The sequence below is a fragment of the Serinus canaria genome, chromosome 12, assembly GCF_022539315.1.
Source record: "Serinus canaria isolate serCan28SL12 chromosome 12, serCan2020, whole genome shotgun sequence".
NCBI lineage: Eukaryota > Metazoa > Chordata > Aves > Passeriformes > Fringillidae > Serinus > Serinus canaria.
Window position 1 is genome coordinate 7,047,313 of NC_066326.1, and position 20,924 is coordinate 7,068,236.

The window sequence follows — 20,924 nt, forward strand, 5'->3', positions numbered from 1 at the left end:
AGTGGAGGAGTATTGGTTTTGGCAGAGGGGAGACTAAAAAATGGGGGAGCAGAAAAAGTGGACAAGAAGTTGCTGGTTTAGAAAAAAGACTTTACACTGAAAACCCCAATGATGCCATGGAGTACATTGTCACTGTGCAGGGTATCCAGCCTCAGAACACCTGGTGGATCTGTCTGAGGAGAAGCCAAGCCAAATGGTGTCCATTACAGGGGGAAGGAATGATAGCTACATAAAAATTAGATATTGCTAATCTCTCCCCTAAAAACCAAAAAACCAAACCAACATAAAATACAACTGAGATGGGCCAGAGTGCAGTTTCTGAGTTGGCTTCCATGGGGTCTGGTTCCAAGGTTTCCAGAGGTGGGACTTGGCTCTCAAAATGCTGTTTTTATTTCGAGCAATCTCTCTTGCTTCCCTAACTTTGAATTCAGTGCAAGCCACTGTACATAAAAACCAGTTTCTCAACGTGGAGAAACATTGTGGACTATGTCTTGTTAGGAAAGGAAAATGTCACTCCTTCTGTTTGTCTTTCCCTCAACCAGAGATGATGAGCAGAAGACATGACAAAGAAATGCCCCCACTGGCCCCTTTTGGAGAACGTAATCTTCTTTTTTCTCTGAGCAGCATTTGTTCCCTGCAGTACATGTTCCTGTCAATCAGCCCAGGAGGCCTTGGGAGACAGAAGGGGTGTTATCCAGACCTCTCTCTCTTTAAGCAAGGAACTGCTAGCTGCAAAAGAACCCATATGTGATGCTTATCTTAAGGAAGGCTGGAATACTTAATAAGACATAACTGGTGCGTGACCCTGCACTGTGTTAATGCCTCTCTTCTCTTCCTCTTCCTTTTAACTGGAAATACAATGGAGCCGTTAGAATTTAATTTTGCACATAGGTCTTTAAATCTAATTTGAATTCCACATGAAAATCTCAGTGCTTTGCAGCACTTCAATCCTTGCTCATGTGTTTTATCAGTGATTACCTTTCTGGGGAACTTTCAATGCCTGTCTCAGGAGCAAAATGGAAAGATAGTCATGCTTGCACATGGTGGGGGTTATACGTGGTCATGCTGGCTTGTGCCAGAGCTCCAGGGTCTTCATTCAGCAATGTCTTGTCAGAGAGCCTGGACTGGTTCCCACTGAGCTGTGCTAGCCTAAGGTTACACACTATTCTTTTTGTTTTCTTTTTATCATGTTATATAGAGAGATCATTCTTCTGACATACATCATCCACTAAGGGAATATTTTGAAAGTTCTACATTAACATTTTACTAGGTTTTCTCTAATCTTATTTCTGTAAGATGTGGTTTCCTCAAGGCTGCCTCTTTGCAGTCCATATTGTGTTCAGATTTCCAGAAAAGAAAGCTATTTAAAAAAAAGAAAAAAAATTATTCACCAGTCCTTTTCTTCACTCCTTACATTTCATTGTTCAGGCCACCAGTGTTCCATGAAACTTGAAAAATGCTTCATGTCACAGCTTGGGATGTGATAGTGTAATTTTAATTCAGAAGAAACTTTGGGAGTCAAATGGATCAGGCCATAGAAAGTACTTCATGAATATAAAATACAGCTGGGTTAATCTTCCAGTTTTCATCTAAAAACTACCAAATTAAAAAGAGAATAGGTATATTTCTTAGCAGAAATGAGATGCCAAGAATTTTCTTCAAAAGGATATCAAAGTAGGCACATATTTGTTCCCACTGAGCTGACTATAAATTGGGAAGTGATCAACAAAGTAGATTTCATGCATTTCAAAGGCTCAGCCTCAATATTCCTAACTTACATAACCTGCTCTTTACCTCCATTTCAGTGCTGAGTTTTCATATTCAATACACTAATTTTTTTCTGGAACATCTGATTCTACTCATGTTTGTGAGAAATTAGAGTGCAAGTTCAGTAGGGAATTGGATGCAACACAAATTCAAATACAATTTCTCATATATTTAAAAGGCCTATAATAGCCTTTATAATGTAAAAACTGTGTTGGCCTCCATAGCACAGATTTGTTGTATAATGCAGGCAAGTAGTGATGTTTCCTAACAGCAGTGATCTGCGCCTGTGTTTTTCAAGTGTTGTAGCCAGCCTTTGATCCAGTTTTTTTGTCTCTGACAGAGAACAGTTAGAAGATGGGGAGGTGATAGCACAATATTATTTGTAATGAAGTCTTTATAGAAGCACTGATAGCTGTGACAGGGAAATGACTGGAGTTCCCAAGAGCTCAGTATGCCAGCCCTGAGTGCTGGTGGCCCAGGAGAGCACAGTGAGGGATGGAGGTTGGAGTCTGAACCCTATGTGCCCCAACCACAGCCAAGTTCCAGCACCCTGTGGGCTTTGGTGGAACCAGGCTTGCCTGCTTGTGTGTTCAGGCTTGAGCCTTAAGCATTCCTCAGATGTGCGCAGGAGGAGGCAGCTGAAATTACAGGCATTTCCTACAATAAATGAGAGCAAAGAGCAAATGCATAATTTTGGTGTCCTCTTCTGAATGTGCTGCATGGGAAATGATGTTTACAGTTAAAAAGGTGCTGGGGAGGAAGCAGGCACAGTGACAGACAGTGGCCACAGGTCAGGCACCCAGACTGTGCCCAACAGCCTGTTGAGTTTTGGTTAAATTCCTGCTCATTCTCATGGGTGCAGCTCATTTCTGCATCTTGCCTGACTGCTGCCTATGTGTGCAGCTGTACTGGCAGCAACACCAAAACTGCACATCTCCGGTCATCCTTAGTCTACAGGAAGGGAAACTGGGCAAGGAGTACATTGATGGTATTTTGCTCCAGGTATCAACATAAAAATGTAAAATGTAGGGCCCAGAAATCAAAACATTAAGTCACCAACAAAGGTGGGAGATCTTGGAAGATAGCACAAATTGTAGGGGGATGCTGGAGGGAGTGTAAGGCTTTACTCCTTAGCAGAAGGAGCATCAGTGATGAATTCTCTTTTTCCCAGGCTGAGGACCACGAGTTGTTGTCTTCTGTGGAGAGTTTTGCTAAATATAACTGTCTTATTTCGTGACCTAGTTAAGTCCAAACTTGACAGGGAGAGAGCCTTTTGGGTGTTTTAAATTATAAAATTCCAATAGTGGAGTAATTAAATGGTCTCATATTTCTTCTCAACACCAGTCATTTATCATGCTGATATTCCTGCCAGGTTGTTGGAGAGCTGATGTTGTGCAACATTGGTGGAATGAGCTGCAGGCATGTGTTTGGCTGCCAGTGCCAGGAGTCTCGTGCACCCGTGGAACTGAGACCAGGACTGACAAAATAGCTGCAAAACCGAGATGTTGTCCATGGAGAAATTATTGACACAATAATTTTATTAAGTCCTATGAAGCCTGTTAGGTCTGATGAGAATGCCATTTGCCAAGTGTAGCATTTTGGTTTGTATTTTAAAATCACATTAAAACTCAGTGCTCTTTATTTCTGATGCAGGGTGTAATGTCAGCAACAGTTCCTCATCACGGTACTCACCATCCCATCTTAGCTTGAAGTCTTATTCCCTTCCCATGCATATCCAAATTCTTACTGTCAACACAGGCAGATAGTGATAAGACAAGAAGGAGCAATTTTAAAGTAAAAGAGAAGAGCATTAGATTAGGTATTAGGAAGAAATTTTTTGATATGAGGGTGGTGACACACTGGTACAAGTTGCCCAGAGTTTTGCTCAGGGCATAACTTCAGATCACTGAAGCTTTCAAGACCAGGTTGAATGGGGCTTAGAGCAATCTGGTCTAATGGAAGGTATCCCTGCCCATGGCAGGATGGGTTGGAAAAAGATGGTCTAAATGTTCCCTTTCAAACCAAACCATTCTATTATTCTGTATTTCTATGAAAAATATTAAGTAGTCATTTTCATTGACCTTCTAACTCTGCTCTCCATTGACCTTTCTGCTTATAGATTTTCTCTTTATTTGCCCTTTTTTCTCCATAACAGTGGATTTTGGCTGGGAATAGCTGTGCTCAGATGGTTAGGTATCAGTTGAGTGTAAATTAGCTGAAGGAGCTGTGGCTGCCACTGTCAAAATGGTTCCAAAATAACTTTGTGTGGGAGAGTGATGGTCAGGTCAGACAAGAGAAGCGTGGTTTGGGTCTGCTGGAGGGGAATGGAGTTAGAGGGGATAATGCCAGTTAGACTAATAGAAGAGCAATTCACTCTTAAATACTGGCTTATATCAGGGGTCCTTCATGTTACAGTGTCCCCTCATGGGTGTGCAGCAGTATTTGGGAAAAGGTCTGTTTCCCATGAACATCTGCAGTATTTGAGATGAGGAACACGGGTTTCTTTGGGGCTGGTACAGCAGCTTTCCTTTGGGAAGTCCCTGCTGACAGCATGGTCCTTAGCAAAGCAGGAGGAGGAAACTAGACAAGGGTTTTGCTACTGGTTTGGCTCATTGATGAGCTGCTGTTCTCCCCAGGGATACCAGCAGAGTTTTCCTACTGGTTTGGCTCATTGATGAGCTGCTGTTCTCCCCAGGGGTACCAGCAGAGTTTTCCTACTGGTTTGGCTCATTGATGAGCTGCTGTTCTCCCCAGGGGTACCAGCAGAGTTTTCCTACTGGTTTGGCTCATTGATGAGCTGCTGTTCTCCCCAGGGGTACCAGCAGAGTTTTCCTACTGGTTTGGCTCATTGATGAGCTGCTGTTCTCCCCAGGGGTACCAGCTGCAGCCCTGCTGCTCCCCAGCCCTGCCTGCTCAGTGCTGGGAGGTGACTGCTCCTTTCACGTGCAGCCCTTTGCCCAGCTGTGTAACTCCTGGTCTCTTTATTAACAGTCAACAAAGGCAATTATTCAGGGTCATTGATTGGCCATTTTGTTCTGGCTTTATGTATGGCAACTGCAAAGCAGCTGAGGATGTCTGGCAGGCAGTAGAAGTTTTATTTCTAGTCAATTAAAATAGCCAAATATATGTTCAATGAGATAATTTGGATCATTACACTTTCCTATTATAATGCCAGTTGCAATTTCATCCATTGTATGGATTAAAAAAAAGCATTATCAATGGAAAAAATAATATTTCTTTCTATCCTAAATATATGAGTAGAAATGCTGGCATTGTCATACATCAGAGTATGAGTCTGATCTGGGATTTGTCATTAGTGATCTTGAGAAAACCTGATGTGTTTCAAAATAAGAGTTATTTTCTGGATTATGACAATCAAAATACATTTTGTTTAACCAGATCACTGGTTACCACCATCATGTGAAGCACCATGTGCACCACTGCCAGCCAGGAGCTCCCCCTGGTATCTCTACCTTATATTTTGTCTTGTCTGCAGTCAGGGTAGCAATAGAGTAATGGATGATGGAAGGAAGGGCAGTGCACTGTGCAAGGGCAGGACAGGAGGCACATCTGTGTCCCAGAGGCATCCTGCCATACCAGCATGCCACAGCAGAAGAGAATTTCTCTCTGCACTGTTGCCTGAATTGACTCAATGCCAGGTATCAGTCAAAAGTAAATCTCTCCTGTTCAAAGACAAAGAGTTCATAAGAATCTTTAATAACAAAACTCTCCCTGTGCAGAGGCTGCTGGGAAGGGGTGTGCCAGGGTGCTGGGGAGCAGAGGAAAAGAAAAATGGGTCAAATAAAGACCCTTCTTTTCTGCTGAAAAGGAAGTAAATGCTCATTGATAGCATGAAATCAGATGTAACTGTAAACTCTGCTGGAATGAACTGGCCCATGCCAGTGTGAGCCCTGCAGAAGGGAGGGGCAGCTGACAGCAAGTAACAGCAAGGGATGGTCTCAGAAAAATTCACCAAGCAAACCAGAGTTCAGCTTGGAACAGGAACATTTCCTTTTGAAAGTGTCATCGGCTGCCTGCTGTCTGCTGCAGTGATTTCTGCCTTAAGATGAAGCAAAACTCATCACTCTGCTCTGATGGCAGTGACCTGTGTGGAGAGCTTTTCCAGCTGCTCTGGGATGCTCTGGAACACCCTGGGGAGGGTGTGTGGACACAGTTGAACTGGTTATAGGGCCAGTGCCACCTTCCTAGCAGTTTGAAACCACTGTGATGCCCTTGCTTTTCTCAGGATTCAAAGCTGTAACCTTCCAGAGAACCTCTACCAAAATTTAGAGGAAAATCAGCTCCTTTTTTTCATCCACACTCTCCCTTTTTTCTGTCTTTTTTTTTTTTTTTTTCCTGCTTCAAAAGAGGCCCTGGAGAGCACTTAAAGGTAAAACAAGCAATGAGGAAGTACAAGCTGTCATAAATAGTGTTAAAACAAGAGTCAGACTTGCAGTAAGGGAACAAGGTACCTGAGAATGTGGTGACAGAGTCGTGAAAGGTTTTCAAAGCTTGTGTCTGATTGATGCCTTGTGGGCATCAGCTAAGGATTCTCAGGACATTGGTGGGCAAGGAAAACAGGATGTAGCCACAGCCTCAGTGGGTGTGCTGAGGTGTCCAGCCATGGTGCCAAGGCTTTGGCATGTGTGAAGGTATCACAGGAAACTCTTGTATTTCTATAGGGCAGAATCTGGAATCTGTACTATAAAAATGTGTTGGAAAGGTCTTGAGAGTTGTATGAAAGGATAAGGAAGAACTAAAAGTTTGACTCACCTGGGGAAATGGTCCAAGTAATTTGTTTGCAGATGTATTGGAGCAATGTTTAACTGTCCATGTACAGGAGCAGTAAAACTGGGATCAAAGCAGTCACTGTTGGCTGCCACTGATAGTCAGGGTTGGGAGAGCTGGGCAAAGGTTGTGACAGTCTTTCTCTCACCTGAAGGATACTCTGGATCTTCTCCTATCAGATATGCTTACATTTAAATGGAAGCTCAGGCCTTAACATAGCAATTGTAGGCTCAATTTTTACTAGGGATGTACAAGAGATTGCACAGGAAGGGGCAAGTGGTTAATTTTAGGCTGGAAATCCATCCCTTGACTGGGCAGGTTTTGGACACCATGTTATTGCTGAATGTAGAATCAGTTATTTAACTGAACTTTTTCTAGGCTGGTTATTTCATTTTAGTCTGCAGTGGAAGTTATGGTGGGCTCTGAAATAAAGTCTTGCAGCCAGGCAGATTGGAGCTGTTCCCTGGGCACCTGCAGCCAAAAGCCTTTGCTGTGGAGCTGCCCGTGTTAGGAAGCAGGGCTGGCATGCATGGAGCACTTGGTGCTGCATGGCAGTGAGGATGAGGTGATGGCAGATGAGGGGACACTGCTTTGCCAGATGAAGTTTGTTACAAATTCCCATCTGCTCAGAAGCAGAAGCTATAAGGATTGTGCTTGTACAAGTAATTATTTGTTATACATTTTTAAACATGAAATCTAGTCCAAACGGCAAATATTTTTAGCATGTGTCATTGTGCAGTTAAGAAGGCTGCCAGCAGCATAAACCAGAATAACTCTGCGTGGTGATGGGGCTGAGATGGGATTTTCTGCTTTGCCCATTTTCTCCTCCCCACGCTTGGGGACTTGTTCTCTCAGCTGGGCTCCTGCTCTCATGAGCCAGCATCTTGCAGAGCCAGCTGCTTTGTCACCCCCTCCATTCATTTTACCTGTGGTGGAAAGCACATCTGGCACAGCTGGGAGGTGTTTGGCTTGGTGTGAAAATGCTCTGGGAGAAATGGGACAGGATTGCTGCTTTTTCTCCCAGTGGAATATGGAAGAGGCAGATTTACATCTCTTAATTTCCAGCAAATGCACTCTGTGGAGTGAGCCTGCACATGGTTTATAATGTAGGCACTTTTGGGCTGAATGAAGCTTTTTTTTCAGGTTTTTAAGGAACTGCTTGAATTGTTTCTGCAGTGTTTTACCCTCCACTCTAAATTCCACTAAAAAGAGTTGGAGAATGGATTTAAGATGGATCTGAGCATTTTGGAAACAGGACAGCTTAGGTTTTTAAGGTTGCATAAAAATGTAGGGAGGAAACCTGTCTGAAGATGAATGCTTTTTGACAGGGTGGAATCTGTTGTGGATTTTGCTCAGCCTGTGAGCCAAATGATTTTGTTATTCCCTCAGCTCTCATGTGAGGTCACAGCATAAACGTCAGTTGATTCCTTTGCACCTGCTGAGCAGCACAGGCAGGTACCAGAGCATTTCCCAGCTTTGCTGGTTCCCAGCAAGAGCTCCCTCGTTTTCTTCCACCTGTCTTAACAGTTTTCTCAGCATTTGGGCCATCAGCCCTGTCAGAGCCTGCTTTTCCCTGTTGTTTTTCCCTATAAGACCTCTGGAAAAAGAGGGGGATGCAGGGGGTGTGCAGCAGGGACAGCAGTCTGACCTCATGGGTTGCACACATGCATCATTTTTTTCTAGTGCCCTGAGCACTGCTCTGCTGCCCTTGATTTCCAATGATACTTGATTAATTATAAGAAAGAGAGGGGAAAGGTTTCAGCTGTAGGTTCCATATGTGTCTATTCCCATGGGTTTATTGCTGGTAACATCTGGTGGTACCTTCATTTGAAGTAAGAGGGTGGTTCTAGCAGTGCAATTTTTACCAGGTTGCAGAGCAGAATGCAAAAAAAAAAAAAAAAGCTGAATTCCATGAGAATGTTTTAAGAGGGGCTTTTCTCTTTAATCTCTTTATGGATGTTTTTCCTAATTTCTAAAAAGAACTGCAGCAGCTGGCTGACCTGAGCAGGTACTGGTGCTGCAGACCTGCAGTCATGGTTGTGCTCTGTCTCACATCTGGATTCCAGCTGTATATTTTGCACTACTCTCTTTCATGTCTTTTCTGCATATAAAGGACATTGTCCTTGGCAAAAGCTTAAAGGGAAGATTGAGGGTAGCCTCAGATGGAATGGGATCAGAGAGCAGGCTATCACCTTATTTTCTCAGAATGCTGCCACACAGAAAGCACCGAGGGACTTCAACAATAGCAGAGACTCTAATGCCATACTCTGAGTGTCCAGTAGATTTTCCCTAACTCTCTAAGCAAAAGCCTCATGCCCTGTTAGCAATTTCAAAGGAAAGAGGTCAAGCCTTGCTGAATGTAGTTCGAAATAAGCCACATTTCCTCAGAAAGCAGGAGATGACAGTGTTTCTGGCAGAGGAGCTGTCTGGAAGAATCACTGTGCAGCTACACTGGCTGACCCACCACCCAACACATGTCTCATCCCTAAATCCATGATCTTTAGTTCATGGAAGTCTGCTGCAGAGGACTGTGCCATCTCCACTGGCATCCCAGCCCTCTCCTTCAGGCTGCCCATGGGGTTCAAGGGTCGTGGGTGCTGCTCCCTCTTCTCCAGCTGTGTTGTATCCTGGCATGTGCTGAGGGCTGAGGTAGACAGGCCTGGGTTGGGATGGATGTGTTGGGCAATTAATGTTTTACTTGGCTTTAAATACAAAGAATAATTAGTGAAGCAGTGTGAAAAAGAGCTCTCCACCCACTGGGGATGAAAAAGCTCTGTCTGGAGGCTCTATCCCTGCTGAGCTCTAGGGAAAGATAATTGAGAGACAGTGGGTGAAGCCCAGAGTGGGACTGGGGGAAAGCTGCTGGTGGTGCTGTCATGAGCACAGTGCACAGCCATCAGGACAACACTGCTCTCTTTCCTGCCCAGGTCCCCCCATCCCCAGGCTGTCACACACAGCCCCTGTGAACCCCTGGGAGCACAGGGGTGCAGACACTGCTCCAAAATGCTCCCCAGCTGCCTGACTGCTGCATTCTCATGGGGCTCAGGTGTGGGACCTGCAGGGGCAGCCTTGGCTGGGGGACTAGGGCGGACAGACAGACACCAGGGGGTGGTGGACAGATTGACACCTCATCCCTCTGCTCCAGCTGGAGCAGGTTGTAGGCAAACAACTCTCCTGGACACACTGGGACAGCAGAGCAGCTTGAAAGCTTCAGGTAATAATATTTCACATGGAGAAGGCTGTTAATGACAGGGGATGTGATTGACTGCCTTTTTCTGCTGCTGCTGTATTAGCTGTACTTAAATCAGCTTATATTAACTGCAGTTATATTTAATGCTCTCTGTTTACACGGCTGAATTTTTAGATTGCTAATTTTCAATTGTAAATTGTTTAATTATGTCTGAACTTTTCATAAATACTTGGAATGTGAGTTAATATTTTCTATTACATGCAATACATGGTCTGGAAAAAACTAATTGTTCTTTGTGCTGTGCTCTGGGTCTCTGGGTCTGGCAGTGTCCTCAAAGCCTCAATGCTCTCTTATCTGCAGTTTCTTGCCTTCACAGCTGATGTGTCAGAAATTGAGGTCTGTAGCTGGTGCTGTGTGTGTGGTCAGGAAAGCCTTTTAGGATTCATTTGGCTCCCTGACAAGAAGAAAAGGAAATGTTTGTTGTCTACAGTGTGGTAACATGGTGAAGACTGGAAGCTCATGACACTACATGTGTGTATTGTTGCTGTGCTCTCAGAGCTTGCTCTGAACATCAGTATGAGATCTGGAAGGCAATGGGTCTAACACTAGGAGGAATTTTTAGGGTCTTCAAACCCCAGGGCCCCAAAAGCTCTTCCCTGTTTGCCCATCCACCTCTTCCCAGGCAGGGTTGCATGCAGGGCCAAGGCTTGAGGTGATTAAAGGCAGTGCAGGCCTGGGAGCAGCAGTGCCATGCTCTGTGCAGAGGGAGCTGGGCTGTCCAGCCATGTGGCAGGAGCTGCTGCTGCCAGGCTGAAACATCTTATTCTCTAATTGTTATAGTGACTGTACACAGAAATTATTTATCATACATTTTATATGGACAAATAGCAGCATTTTCCCTATTGTTTAGATGGTTTGCTGGGCTGACTGTCCCCACCAGTAAGGGGACAAGGATGCTGCACCCCATGGGAGGACTTGCCCCACCTGCTAAGCTCTCCCCACACCTGGTGCCTTGTGCTGCATTCCCCCTCCTCTCAACTTACAGACTCACTGCTTTTCAAAGCATCACATTTTTGCTCCCTGTGTTTGTTTCTTCATAGCTATGCCTCTTGCTGCTTTTCTGTGTCTCCTTCAATTCTTCTCACATCCTTGATCCTTAATGCAGGTGCCAGAGCATCTCGCAAGGGTATTAGGTGAGGTTAGATCCCACACGACAGCTCTCAGCTCCACATGGCCCTTCTCAGAGATGCCAGACATCCATTTTGTGCCACTGGCTCTTCAGGGGCAGAGTAGATCCTGTTGAAGGGGATCAGGTAGTAAGAGAAGTGGTGAATGTTCCCAATTAGTGAAGCTAGGATTCCAATCCATATATCTTTTTTCAGATTTTTTTTCATATTGTTAAATGCTATTATTTAAAAAAAAGAGGTGGCTTTTCTGAAATGCAGTGATAGATTAGATAGGATTGATATGGCTAAGGATTGATACTGCTTTTGTTCTAAACCAGAAGATTCTCTCTGAGGTACACTTCTCTAAAACCTTTGAATGACTCAGAGCACAGATGTTTGGGCACTGCTCTAAGAAAATCAAGGAATTGACCTTTTAATTAGCATAATATAGTAATTTAGCATAGCAATACTGATTGCTCATTAATCATTTATAGTTGTTGTTATGTATTGATCAAAGGGACTTAGAGATGTGATGTTTCTGCTTTGGATTTTGATAAGCTGATACCAATTAGTGAGCAGCATATTAGGTGCAAGTCAGAGGGACTAAAATAGCTGCATCTGCAGTGGAAGGCAGTTCCCTTGCAGTTCTCTGTTGCTGTAGGAAGGGGGTCTGATGGTGACCTATACAGAGACTTCTGGAGAAGTGTGATCCTACTCACAGGTGGGACCAGCAGCTTCAGCTCCCACCTCCACCATAGGATGACATCCACTGAGAACACGTAGCAACCTCTTTATGTGCTGGAAATTTGCTGCCTAGAGGTTTAAATCTCCTGACTGCTTTCTCCCTGACCTCATGAGAAAGTTTTCTGCATCAAATCAGTGTGAAAGACATCAGCCTGTTCAGGAGGTTGGTCTCTTTAGATGTCTGTTTAGATCTCTGGCTGTGATAAATCTAAACTTCACAAACACAGAAATGAACTGTAATGAGCAGGACTGCAATCTTTGCTATCCTAGTCCTTGAAAAGTGGGAGCCATAAACTTCTCTTTACATTCCCTCTCCCTTTTTTTCTGCTGATTTAGCATATAATAGAACCAAAACGTTGCTGTTTCATGGCCAGTTTCTGCTTTGCCAGTTTTTTACTCAGAGCTTTCTGCAGAAAAACAGTTATTACATAGACACCACTGGAGATGTTCCCACATCCTATTCTGTCACATTTAATCCTGCTGAGTGTCAGGGTACTGCAGCTTTGCTGGGCTAGGTCCTCATGCAAGTTGCTTTAGCTCCAAAAGACAAATCCCATTTTAAATTAAGTGATAAATGTGTCTACCATTAAGCTTTTAATCAAAGATGAGGATTTGAGGATATGTAGATCCTTCTTCCATGATGGATTGGGATGAATTAATTACAGCTGATTCTAGCTGTAAAACTTGTTTGGATCTCAATAGTAGTTTATTGCCATATTTAGGAAATTCAAGTGATTCTTTTTGCATTAACTGATGTGAAATTCAGCATATGATAAGCAAACACAGACAAGTTAAATGTACCTCAGGCAGCATTGACCAGCCAGTGCTCCAGTTTCTTTCATGGTGCTATAGCTCCGTGTATGCTGCCCCCACGCCTCCAAGCATCCTTATGCAATGCCATAAGAAGATGGTATTAAGGCATGCTCAGAGGTCAGAGCCTCTGGACAGCTTTAGTTTTCAATCCCTTTCAGTGTCGTACACCTTGCACGGATGATCTTGCTGAGGGATTTGCAGGGTTCAAAAGTTCTCTGGCCACAGATGGAAAGGGCGTTCCTTCCGAGTGGATGTGCTCTGCCATCCCTTTTCTTAACAGCTTGCAAAATGTTTGCAATGGCAGGCAGCACTTTTTTCTTCCCCTTCCTGTTTTGCTGAATCTGGTTTCTCATTTACCTTGATTTATCATTGCACATAAATCTGGAAGTATCTTTGCACAACCTGCTGGAAAGATGCATGCTGGCTTTGCTTGTCTCAGCTTTCCTCAGCCCCACGGTGCAGCCTTGCCGAGCTGTGGAGAGCTGTGGTGGTAGGCAGGTTGGGAACTGATAGGGCATGGAGAGATATCATCTTTTCCTGCACAGCATCCATGCCTGGCACCTGCCTGCCCTTGCCATGGCACCAGCTCGTGCTGGATGATCCATCAGCACTCTCAGATGAGCAGTGAGTACCATGCTCTGGTGGAAGATCATCCCAGTTCATGGCATAAACAGCTGTCTAAGACAGCACTCAGACCATGGTGGATCCAAGGCTGGACCTTTTGACTTCTCCTAGTGGAGCAGGGGTGGTCCCAGCATCCACAGGCAGATGTAATGGCTGAGAGCCTGCACAGCCCTGGTGGCTGCTGAGGCACAGAGATGTATTGCAGCCCTCTGAGATTGTCACTGAGGTGGGGAGAGGCTGCTCTACATCCCAGGGAATGTTTTCACCAAGGAATCTAGTGCAGCCCTAAAGTTTGTGAAGCATGAAATAAGATTTCTCTTTAAGAGAGAATCATCAGCCCTTACTGAATTATCCAAGTCCTTTCTATTATTTTAAATCACCCTCCCAGGACCCCCTGAGTGCTCTCATGCAGAAGTCATTCATTAGATAACCTAGGAGTTTGCTGGGATAGCAGGAGCCAGCACCTATCCACAGCAAACAGCAGCTGTGCAGCCCTTACTGAATTATGGAAATGGCTGAATCCCTGCAGTGTAGCCTGTTTTACCTACACATGAGCAAAATAAGGTAATCTCCTCCTCAGAGGAGGTGGTTTGTCACATTTTGGGGTGCTGGAACCCTGGGGTTGTGTGAGGAGCTAGGGCTGACAGGAGTGAAAAAGAAAATTTTGGTGAGGTAATGGGCACAAGTTCCTTGAATTAAGAGAAACTTTCTGTTGTACTAGGAAGATTCTGTGTGACTGAACCTCAAAGACTGATTTGGGGAGCTCTGACTGGCTGCAGGAGAGGTAGCCTTACACATCCCAGCTGTGCAGTGGCAGCAGGAGATCAGTCCCCTGGAATGTTGGGGGATCATATGTTGCTGCAGTCCTAAAGGCTGAAGAAGACTGGCTGAAGTTCTACAGATCCCTTCAGGTCTCTCAAAATCCTCTCTAGAACTGCAGGAGTGAGAGTTGTTGAATCCATAGCTGGGCTATGCAGATGCTGCTGTGGTTGCTGATGCAGGGAGGTGCCTGACATGGGCAAGGTGTCCCTGCTCCTGTTTCAGATCCCAAGGCAGGCAGCCTTAGTGGAGAACCATTAGTGGAGAAAGGATGCTGCAGAGCAGTCTGTGACATTGACATGGAGCATATGTGTGCCACATGGTGCCACTGTGTCCTGCCTCATTGTGCTCTATCTCCTAAAACAGCAGCTTTGTGGTAAGAAACCAAGGGCATCCCTGCCATGAGTCACTTTGGAGGCCACGTTTCTTTCAGCTGGAGCACTCCATGATGCTGTTGCCACATGTTGTGAGTACTCCTGGACTGACAGATTCATTATTAATTGATGTGGCTTATGAATTTTTCAGTGTTTTCTCACACTGTGCATCACAAAATGAAACCACCTTTTATGAGACAAAGATCTCTCCTAAAGCCCTACATCAAAGCTGCAAAATTGTCACCCATATTGTGATCTTGTTCAGCCTTCACCATGAGCACGTTTGCTTTGAAATACTTAATCAACCATTTGCTGAGCTACAGAGCTCCTGGCATGTTAAAGGATGAGTGTCCTGAAACTTTCTCTTTGAGGCATTTGGCACCTATAATCATACACAGCATATGCATTTGGCTGCACTAATTATTTTGGGAGAAATTAAGCCAGGCTTAGAAAGAACATGAGAGGGTCATGGCTTTTGTCTTAATCCTCCAGCCATGGAAAATAATTCAAAAAGTGGCATTTTCAGAGCCCCCAGCTGCATGGTGATGTACTGGATATGGGGATAGAGGAAATTAATGTTTGGGATCACTGAGAGTGCCCCCAGCCAGGACAATCCCTGCTCAGCAGCAGCCCACCTGATCACCTATTCCTGGGTGCCAATTCTGCTGGGGAGGAAAACCAGCACAGGCAATAGCTGAGGATTTCATAAAGACCTGGACTAAATGCTTTCCTTTCCAGAAGAATAAAAGCCAGGTGTGTTTCTGCTCCCAGTGCAGCAGATAGCAGGTGCCGCAGCTCAGCATTTGTGCTGCCTGAGCATTTAAAAAGTGTGTTTCCAGAATGATGGTGCAATTGGCTGGTCTTCTGCAGGAGCATGTGTCATGGGAGGGCCACTGGATCCACCCCCACATTGTAACCTTTCACACAGGAGGGGACATGCCCTGGGACAGGCCTCAGGTGCTCCTCAGGAACAGGGATGTTATGACATCTGCTGCCTTTGCTGGGAAGCTGCAGTCAGCATTAGCAGTGGCTGGCAGGGAGGGATTAAACTGTTCAATGGTCCCAGTGGTTTCTGCTGGTGCTGATGGAAGTTACACCAATGATATCTGTCATATCCATGGAAGTGCCAGGCATTGGAGGTTGTATCTGTATGTTGCATCCTGTCATTACAAACCCTCTTAGTTCCCAACAATGTTATTTCATTATAAACCCTTGTAGTTTACAATGTTAGTCCCAGGAGAGCTGAGCTCAGAGCATGGGTTTAGCTCCTGTGCTGTGTGTCACTCCCTGTGTCTGCTGGGACTGTGCCCCATCAATCCAAGTTTGGTGGAACAGCCAGATCCACTGTGCTCTTGCCAACCAGCCAAGGGCTGTGGCCAGCATGTCACCTGTGCCACCAGCATTGTCCCCAGGCTGGGGGGGTTCGTTCCATCTGCAGCCCTCTCGCTGTTGTTGATGGCAAGAGAGCTGTGCCCTGCTCAGTCCCCAGGCAGGTGGGTGGATCTGAGGTGTGAATCTGAACCAAAGTGCTTTGTGCACAACAAAGCAGGAAAGAGGAAGGCAGCCTGGGCTGCTCCAGTGGCTCTTTTGGAGCCGTGACAGCAATGGTGAACGGTTTGGCTTTAAGCTGTGATAGACCAAAGCTGGAGTTTTCAATATAAACACTTCAAATAAAACACTTGGTCTCCAAAAGCAGGGGGGTTTAAAATCCCCTAACATCCTTCATTTCCTGGCACTGCCTTTGGCATTTCCTGGTATAAGTAGGAGTGGGCCTGGGCTCTTGGCTTTAAAAACTATAAGGCTCAGGCTGGGCAACGTGTGGGTGATCTCTGATGCAAGAAACACTTCAGATATGGGTTTGGTAGGTGCCTGTGCATCTTGTTGAAGATCTTACAGACTAACTAAACTGGTTGTTTTGTGTCTGCTTCTGCCTTTCAAAGATGTAGAGGGATTATCTCCCATCCTCTTAGGATAACAGGAAAGAAATTCTGTCAGTGAGTTTGTTTCGGGGGATGGAAGCAAAGGATTGCTTCTGCAGGCCAGCAACTGGTTCTTAGTGGCAATCAAAACTGTCAGACTCTCATGAGGAATGTTTTAAACCCATTTCTCTTACTTACTAGTGCCCACTAAAGATTATTCCTTATTAAGAGTTATATATAAAAAACTTGTCTTCTTGCAAGGTCTTTTTCTTGCAATAGAACCCTCACCAGGTTTTTGAGTAGAGATCTGCCCTGCAATGCCTGCAGTGATAGGCTGGCTGCAGTGCTGGTCAGTTTTGGGTTCCACTTAAAACCCATTCTACACATAGTTTTTAATTTTTATTCTTTTGCTTTAGCAACTGTTACACGAATGTAGATGATCTCTGCAGGGCAGGCAGAGAGAACTAATGTGGTTGTGGGTAGATGTATGAAAACATCTAATTTACCAGCAGGCAGTTGGGTAATGATCAGTTGAGAATTACGAATTATGTAAATCATGTATTTGTGGCATGCTGCTGAAGAAAAGCCCAGTGCATATGACAAATCATGTATAGACTGAAAGCTATAATGCTTTTCACATTTAATTGACTGGGGCAACCTTATGATTTATATCTTTGCTTTATTTGCAGCACACACATAACATAGTCATAATGCAGAACGAAACTAATTCATTTTCTCTTTGACTTCTTAAATCATTTATGTATTTGGCTGTCAAGTACTTGAATATAAAGTGGGCATGCATGTGGCAGATAATAAATAGCTGATTCTCTAGTTAAGAAATTGAGTTTTAATGATATTAAGGTCTATGTTGCCTTACTTGGTCTTGCTTAGATGGTATGCCTCACGTTTGCACCTTTCCTTATTTCACAGGCAAAGTATATTTTATGGGTACCAGCATTGCTCTCTTAATGGCTCTGTATAGTGTTATGGCTGTCTAAAATGTACTCTCCTTACTCTGATGGCATCAGGAGGCTTTCCCAGGCACAGGAGTCCTTCCCAGGCATAGCAGGAGATGGTGGCTGAGCTGTTAGGCTGCTGCCCTTAGTCACAAGAGATCTGCTGGAAGGTGCCAGGAGGACAAGCAGGGGCTATTTCATTAGTACCATTCTGTAGACAGCAAGAAGAAAATGTTATTTTGGCTACTACAGACTAGGATTACTTTCCCAAAGATCAGTTTTTATCATGAGCTATCATGCAGAATCATTGAAAATACAGCCTGGAAAGATTTTTTGTTTCTTTTAAGTACCAGATTACTCGTCTTGGCATCACTACTTAGTCTTGGGTAGCACAGCCCTGGAAAGCAATACCTTACCCTCTCAGCCTAACCTAACCACAGCCACAGAGACTGCCTAGGCTGCTTGTTGGCTCCTAACAAAAATAATCTTCTGCAGTCAGATCTTTCCTGGACACCTGTAGCATCACTGGAAAACATCTGCACAATCAAGATAGTGCAGAAAGCGTGAGGCAGTTTGTTGGCTCATTATCATACTGCAAAATCAACCCTCCTCCAGAGCAGCATCCTCAATTTCTAAATTTAGCTCCTAAGTTATTTTGGGTAGTGTGTGATTAACCTCAATTACTTTAGCTCAGATAGAATTCAAATAATGCTCCCTCTTTCAGAATTGCAAAGAAATGGAAATCTTGGTCTGTACATTTCCTACCCTTAATGAAGCAGCTCCAAGAGGTGCTTCCAGAGGTGCAGGATAGTTGTGTGGTACATTTTTTCATGGAGAAACTAACAGGGGCAGCTGATCCTGAAAGGTGCTGGTAATCCATGGCTCTGTACTGGTGCTGGGATCAGGAATATAAAGATGAACCACACCAGCAGGTTATGTTGTGCAGCTGGTGTGAATGAAACCATTGAAGCTTCAATGGATTTGGATCACAGTCAGGACACTTTGCAGTTTTCCTGAATTAAATCCATACAAAGGCTTTCAAAAGCTAATCAAAAATATACTTTCCATCAGTCTTAGCCATAGTAATTGTTGGCTCTCTGGAAAACCAGAGAGTGAGGCAGCGTATGTGGCAGAGGGGAGGCAAGGGATGCACAGGCAGAGAGATGAGGAGATGCCGTGGAGAGCGATGGGTCAGGGGCAACATGGTGTTCCATCTGATCCAGTGAGCACCAACAGATGAGCTCATCCTTCATCAGGCTGAGAATCAGAACTTTTGTCATCACTGTAGCTGTAACTTTCCAGACTGCACTGCACCAGACCTCCTCCGGGTGAGGATGCTCAGCCCCAGGAGGCAGCAGGGCAGGCATCAGAAACTGCCTTAGATTGGTGAACATTGTGTTTGTCCTTTTTGGGGGCTTCTGTTCCAGAATGTGGGCCCTCACCACTCACTCTATCATCAGTGTAGCACAGGCGGTCAGCCTGAAGAACTGAATTGCTCCTAAAGGTGTTGCATTGCTAATTTTTCACCTTGATTTGCCTTTTGTTTTTCTACAGCTGGACAACCCTGATGAACAAGCAGCACAGATCAGACGTGAGCTAGATGGACGTCTCCAAATGGCAGAACAAATTGCCAAGGTAAAAACAAAAGTCTACTGTTATTAATAACCTCTTTATTTAGGAGTACACAAGGAGTTTGATGCTGCCCCCAGGTCCTGTCATTCTCTTACAAGTTTCTTCTCACAATAATTACCAGTTAAAAGCGATCAGATTTTTAGCTGCAAACAAACAAGATGAAGCTGTTCTGAAGTGCATTTCTTGGAATGTCCTGATGAGCTGGGACAGTTTAGGTTCCTGAAAAACTCCTTATGAATCCTCAGAGGTGTCACATTTCTATGCTAGACAATAAGGTGGATAATCACGTGTATAAAAGGAGCCAGGAATCATCCTAGTGGGATTTTTGTTTTTTGCTGGGCTGATAGGAGCCACAATTTCCTGCCTGTAGGTAAATGCTGCCTCAATAAAGGTCCTTCAGATGTATAGTCCCAAAGAAATTCACACTGTGCATGAGAGCAGTCAGGCCATCACTGCCCCCTGCAGACATTGCTGCTGTTTGGAGCAGTAGGCACGAGACCTCCAGACAGCTTTGATAACCAAGCAGTCAGCTAATCTCCCTAGAGACCCTTCTGTAAGGAGCCATCTCCCTAGGAAAAAAATCACACCCCCACACAGTGGCCTCCAATGGACCATAGATGATGGAGAGGATCCTGTTGACATCAGTATGGCCAGGTTTTATCCTTGCCTCTAATCAGATGCTCTGAGTCACTGATAAAGCCCTAATGGGGCTGAAGTCATTTGGAATGATCTATCTGGCTGTTCTTGATAATCAAGAAACCATTACTACAAGGCAAAAAAAAAAAAATCTAATCACAGAGACAAGCTCAGTTTAGGGGCCTGCCTTTCAGCAACAGTCCTCCCAGCGCTGAGCTGGGCCCAAATTGGGATTTTTTATAGGATAGGTAATATCAGACCTGTTTGCAACCACACTGATATGCCTGGATGTGAAAAGCAGAGCACATTGATTTATAGTCAGGCATTAAAAATGGTGCTGGTGGAGCCTGCACAGCTCCTTGTCACTCACACCTCTTTAAACATCTGCTGCTGTTTCGTCTTTGGGGACATAGGCTCTGGTTTTCCCCTCTTCACTGATAAAATTAGGGAGATGGCCAAGGACCACATGACCAATCAATGGTGCAGCAAAACAGCAAACTCACTGGAGCTCTTTTGTTCAGCATTTGGCCCTTTGCCACTTCATTCTTGTCAAGAAAACCTACAGTATTTATTTGCAGTGAAATGTAAGCCTCTGCACTGAGCACGGCTGCTCTGGCTCTGAGATAGGTAGCCAGGCCCTGAGAAAAAGATTGCCTGGTTTTGTTATTTCATTTTCTCTTTATGGTATGTTGAACAACAATATGCATGATTCAGTAGCAGCCAGCAGAAGCTGCAGCATCATGAATTATTTTTTGCAAATGAGAATTTGCCATTTCCTTTCTTCCCCCAAGAATGCTGAAAACAAGCCATGACACTGCTGGCCATCCAAGAGAGAGTCAGGGGGAAACTCCTCAACATAATTTGACATAGTTCTGTGCAGAATTCAACCTTCAAAATACAACAGTGCAGCTTGGAGGGTGGTTTAGAGTAAAAGGAACTTGCCTGGGTTTCAGGTGGCAGCCAGGGATATTTAATCTCCATCATGGTACTGCAGCAGATTTTCTCTTCAGAATGTCAGGTCCCGCCAGCATCTGCCTGCGAGAAACCTTGTTCTTTCAGATCCATGAATCCATATTTTGGAGGCATCCAAATGACCTTTTGAATCTTCTTCTGTAGCCTCCTTTCTGGGCAAGGCTGCTTTCCCTGTAACAGAGGGCAGGTTCACAATTCATCTCAGTGAAAGGATAGCATTTCCATTTTTATCTCCAATTTGCAGCTTTTAATACAGATTAGCTGCACAGGGAGGCTTACAGTGCTTGTGAAACCAGCACTGAGGTGTCAGTCTTGGAGATTCCATGCTCGAGGCAAATTAATACCTCGTTGTTAAATTAAGAAATTCACGCTAGGACATTTGCACTTCAGAGGCAGCAAAGGCTGTGGAGTCTTATGGGACCAGTGGCTCTGCAAGGCTTCATCTGAGCTGTTGTGTGACCTTGAACAAGTCACTGTTGTGCCAGCTTTCCTGCCTCTGCATGCCAGGACACAGCTCTGGGTCT

General features: G+C 44.6%; 1 protein-coding gene across 2 annotated transcripts in view; it reads left to right on the forward strand.

Annotated features, from left to right (window-relative positions):
* CADPS (calcium dependent secretion activator) overlaps positions 1-20,924 on the forward strand; it is a 204,904-nt gene that overhangs the window by 50,968 nt on the left and 133,012 nt on the right. For both annotated transcript variants that reach the window (XM_050979535.1, XM_050979536.1), the window contains exon 4: positions 18,715-18,795. In XM_050979535.1, the coding sequence (XP_050835492.1) occupies positions 18,715-18,795 (81 nt within the window). The remainder of the gene's footprint in view (positions 1-18,714; positions 18,796-20,924) is intronic.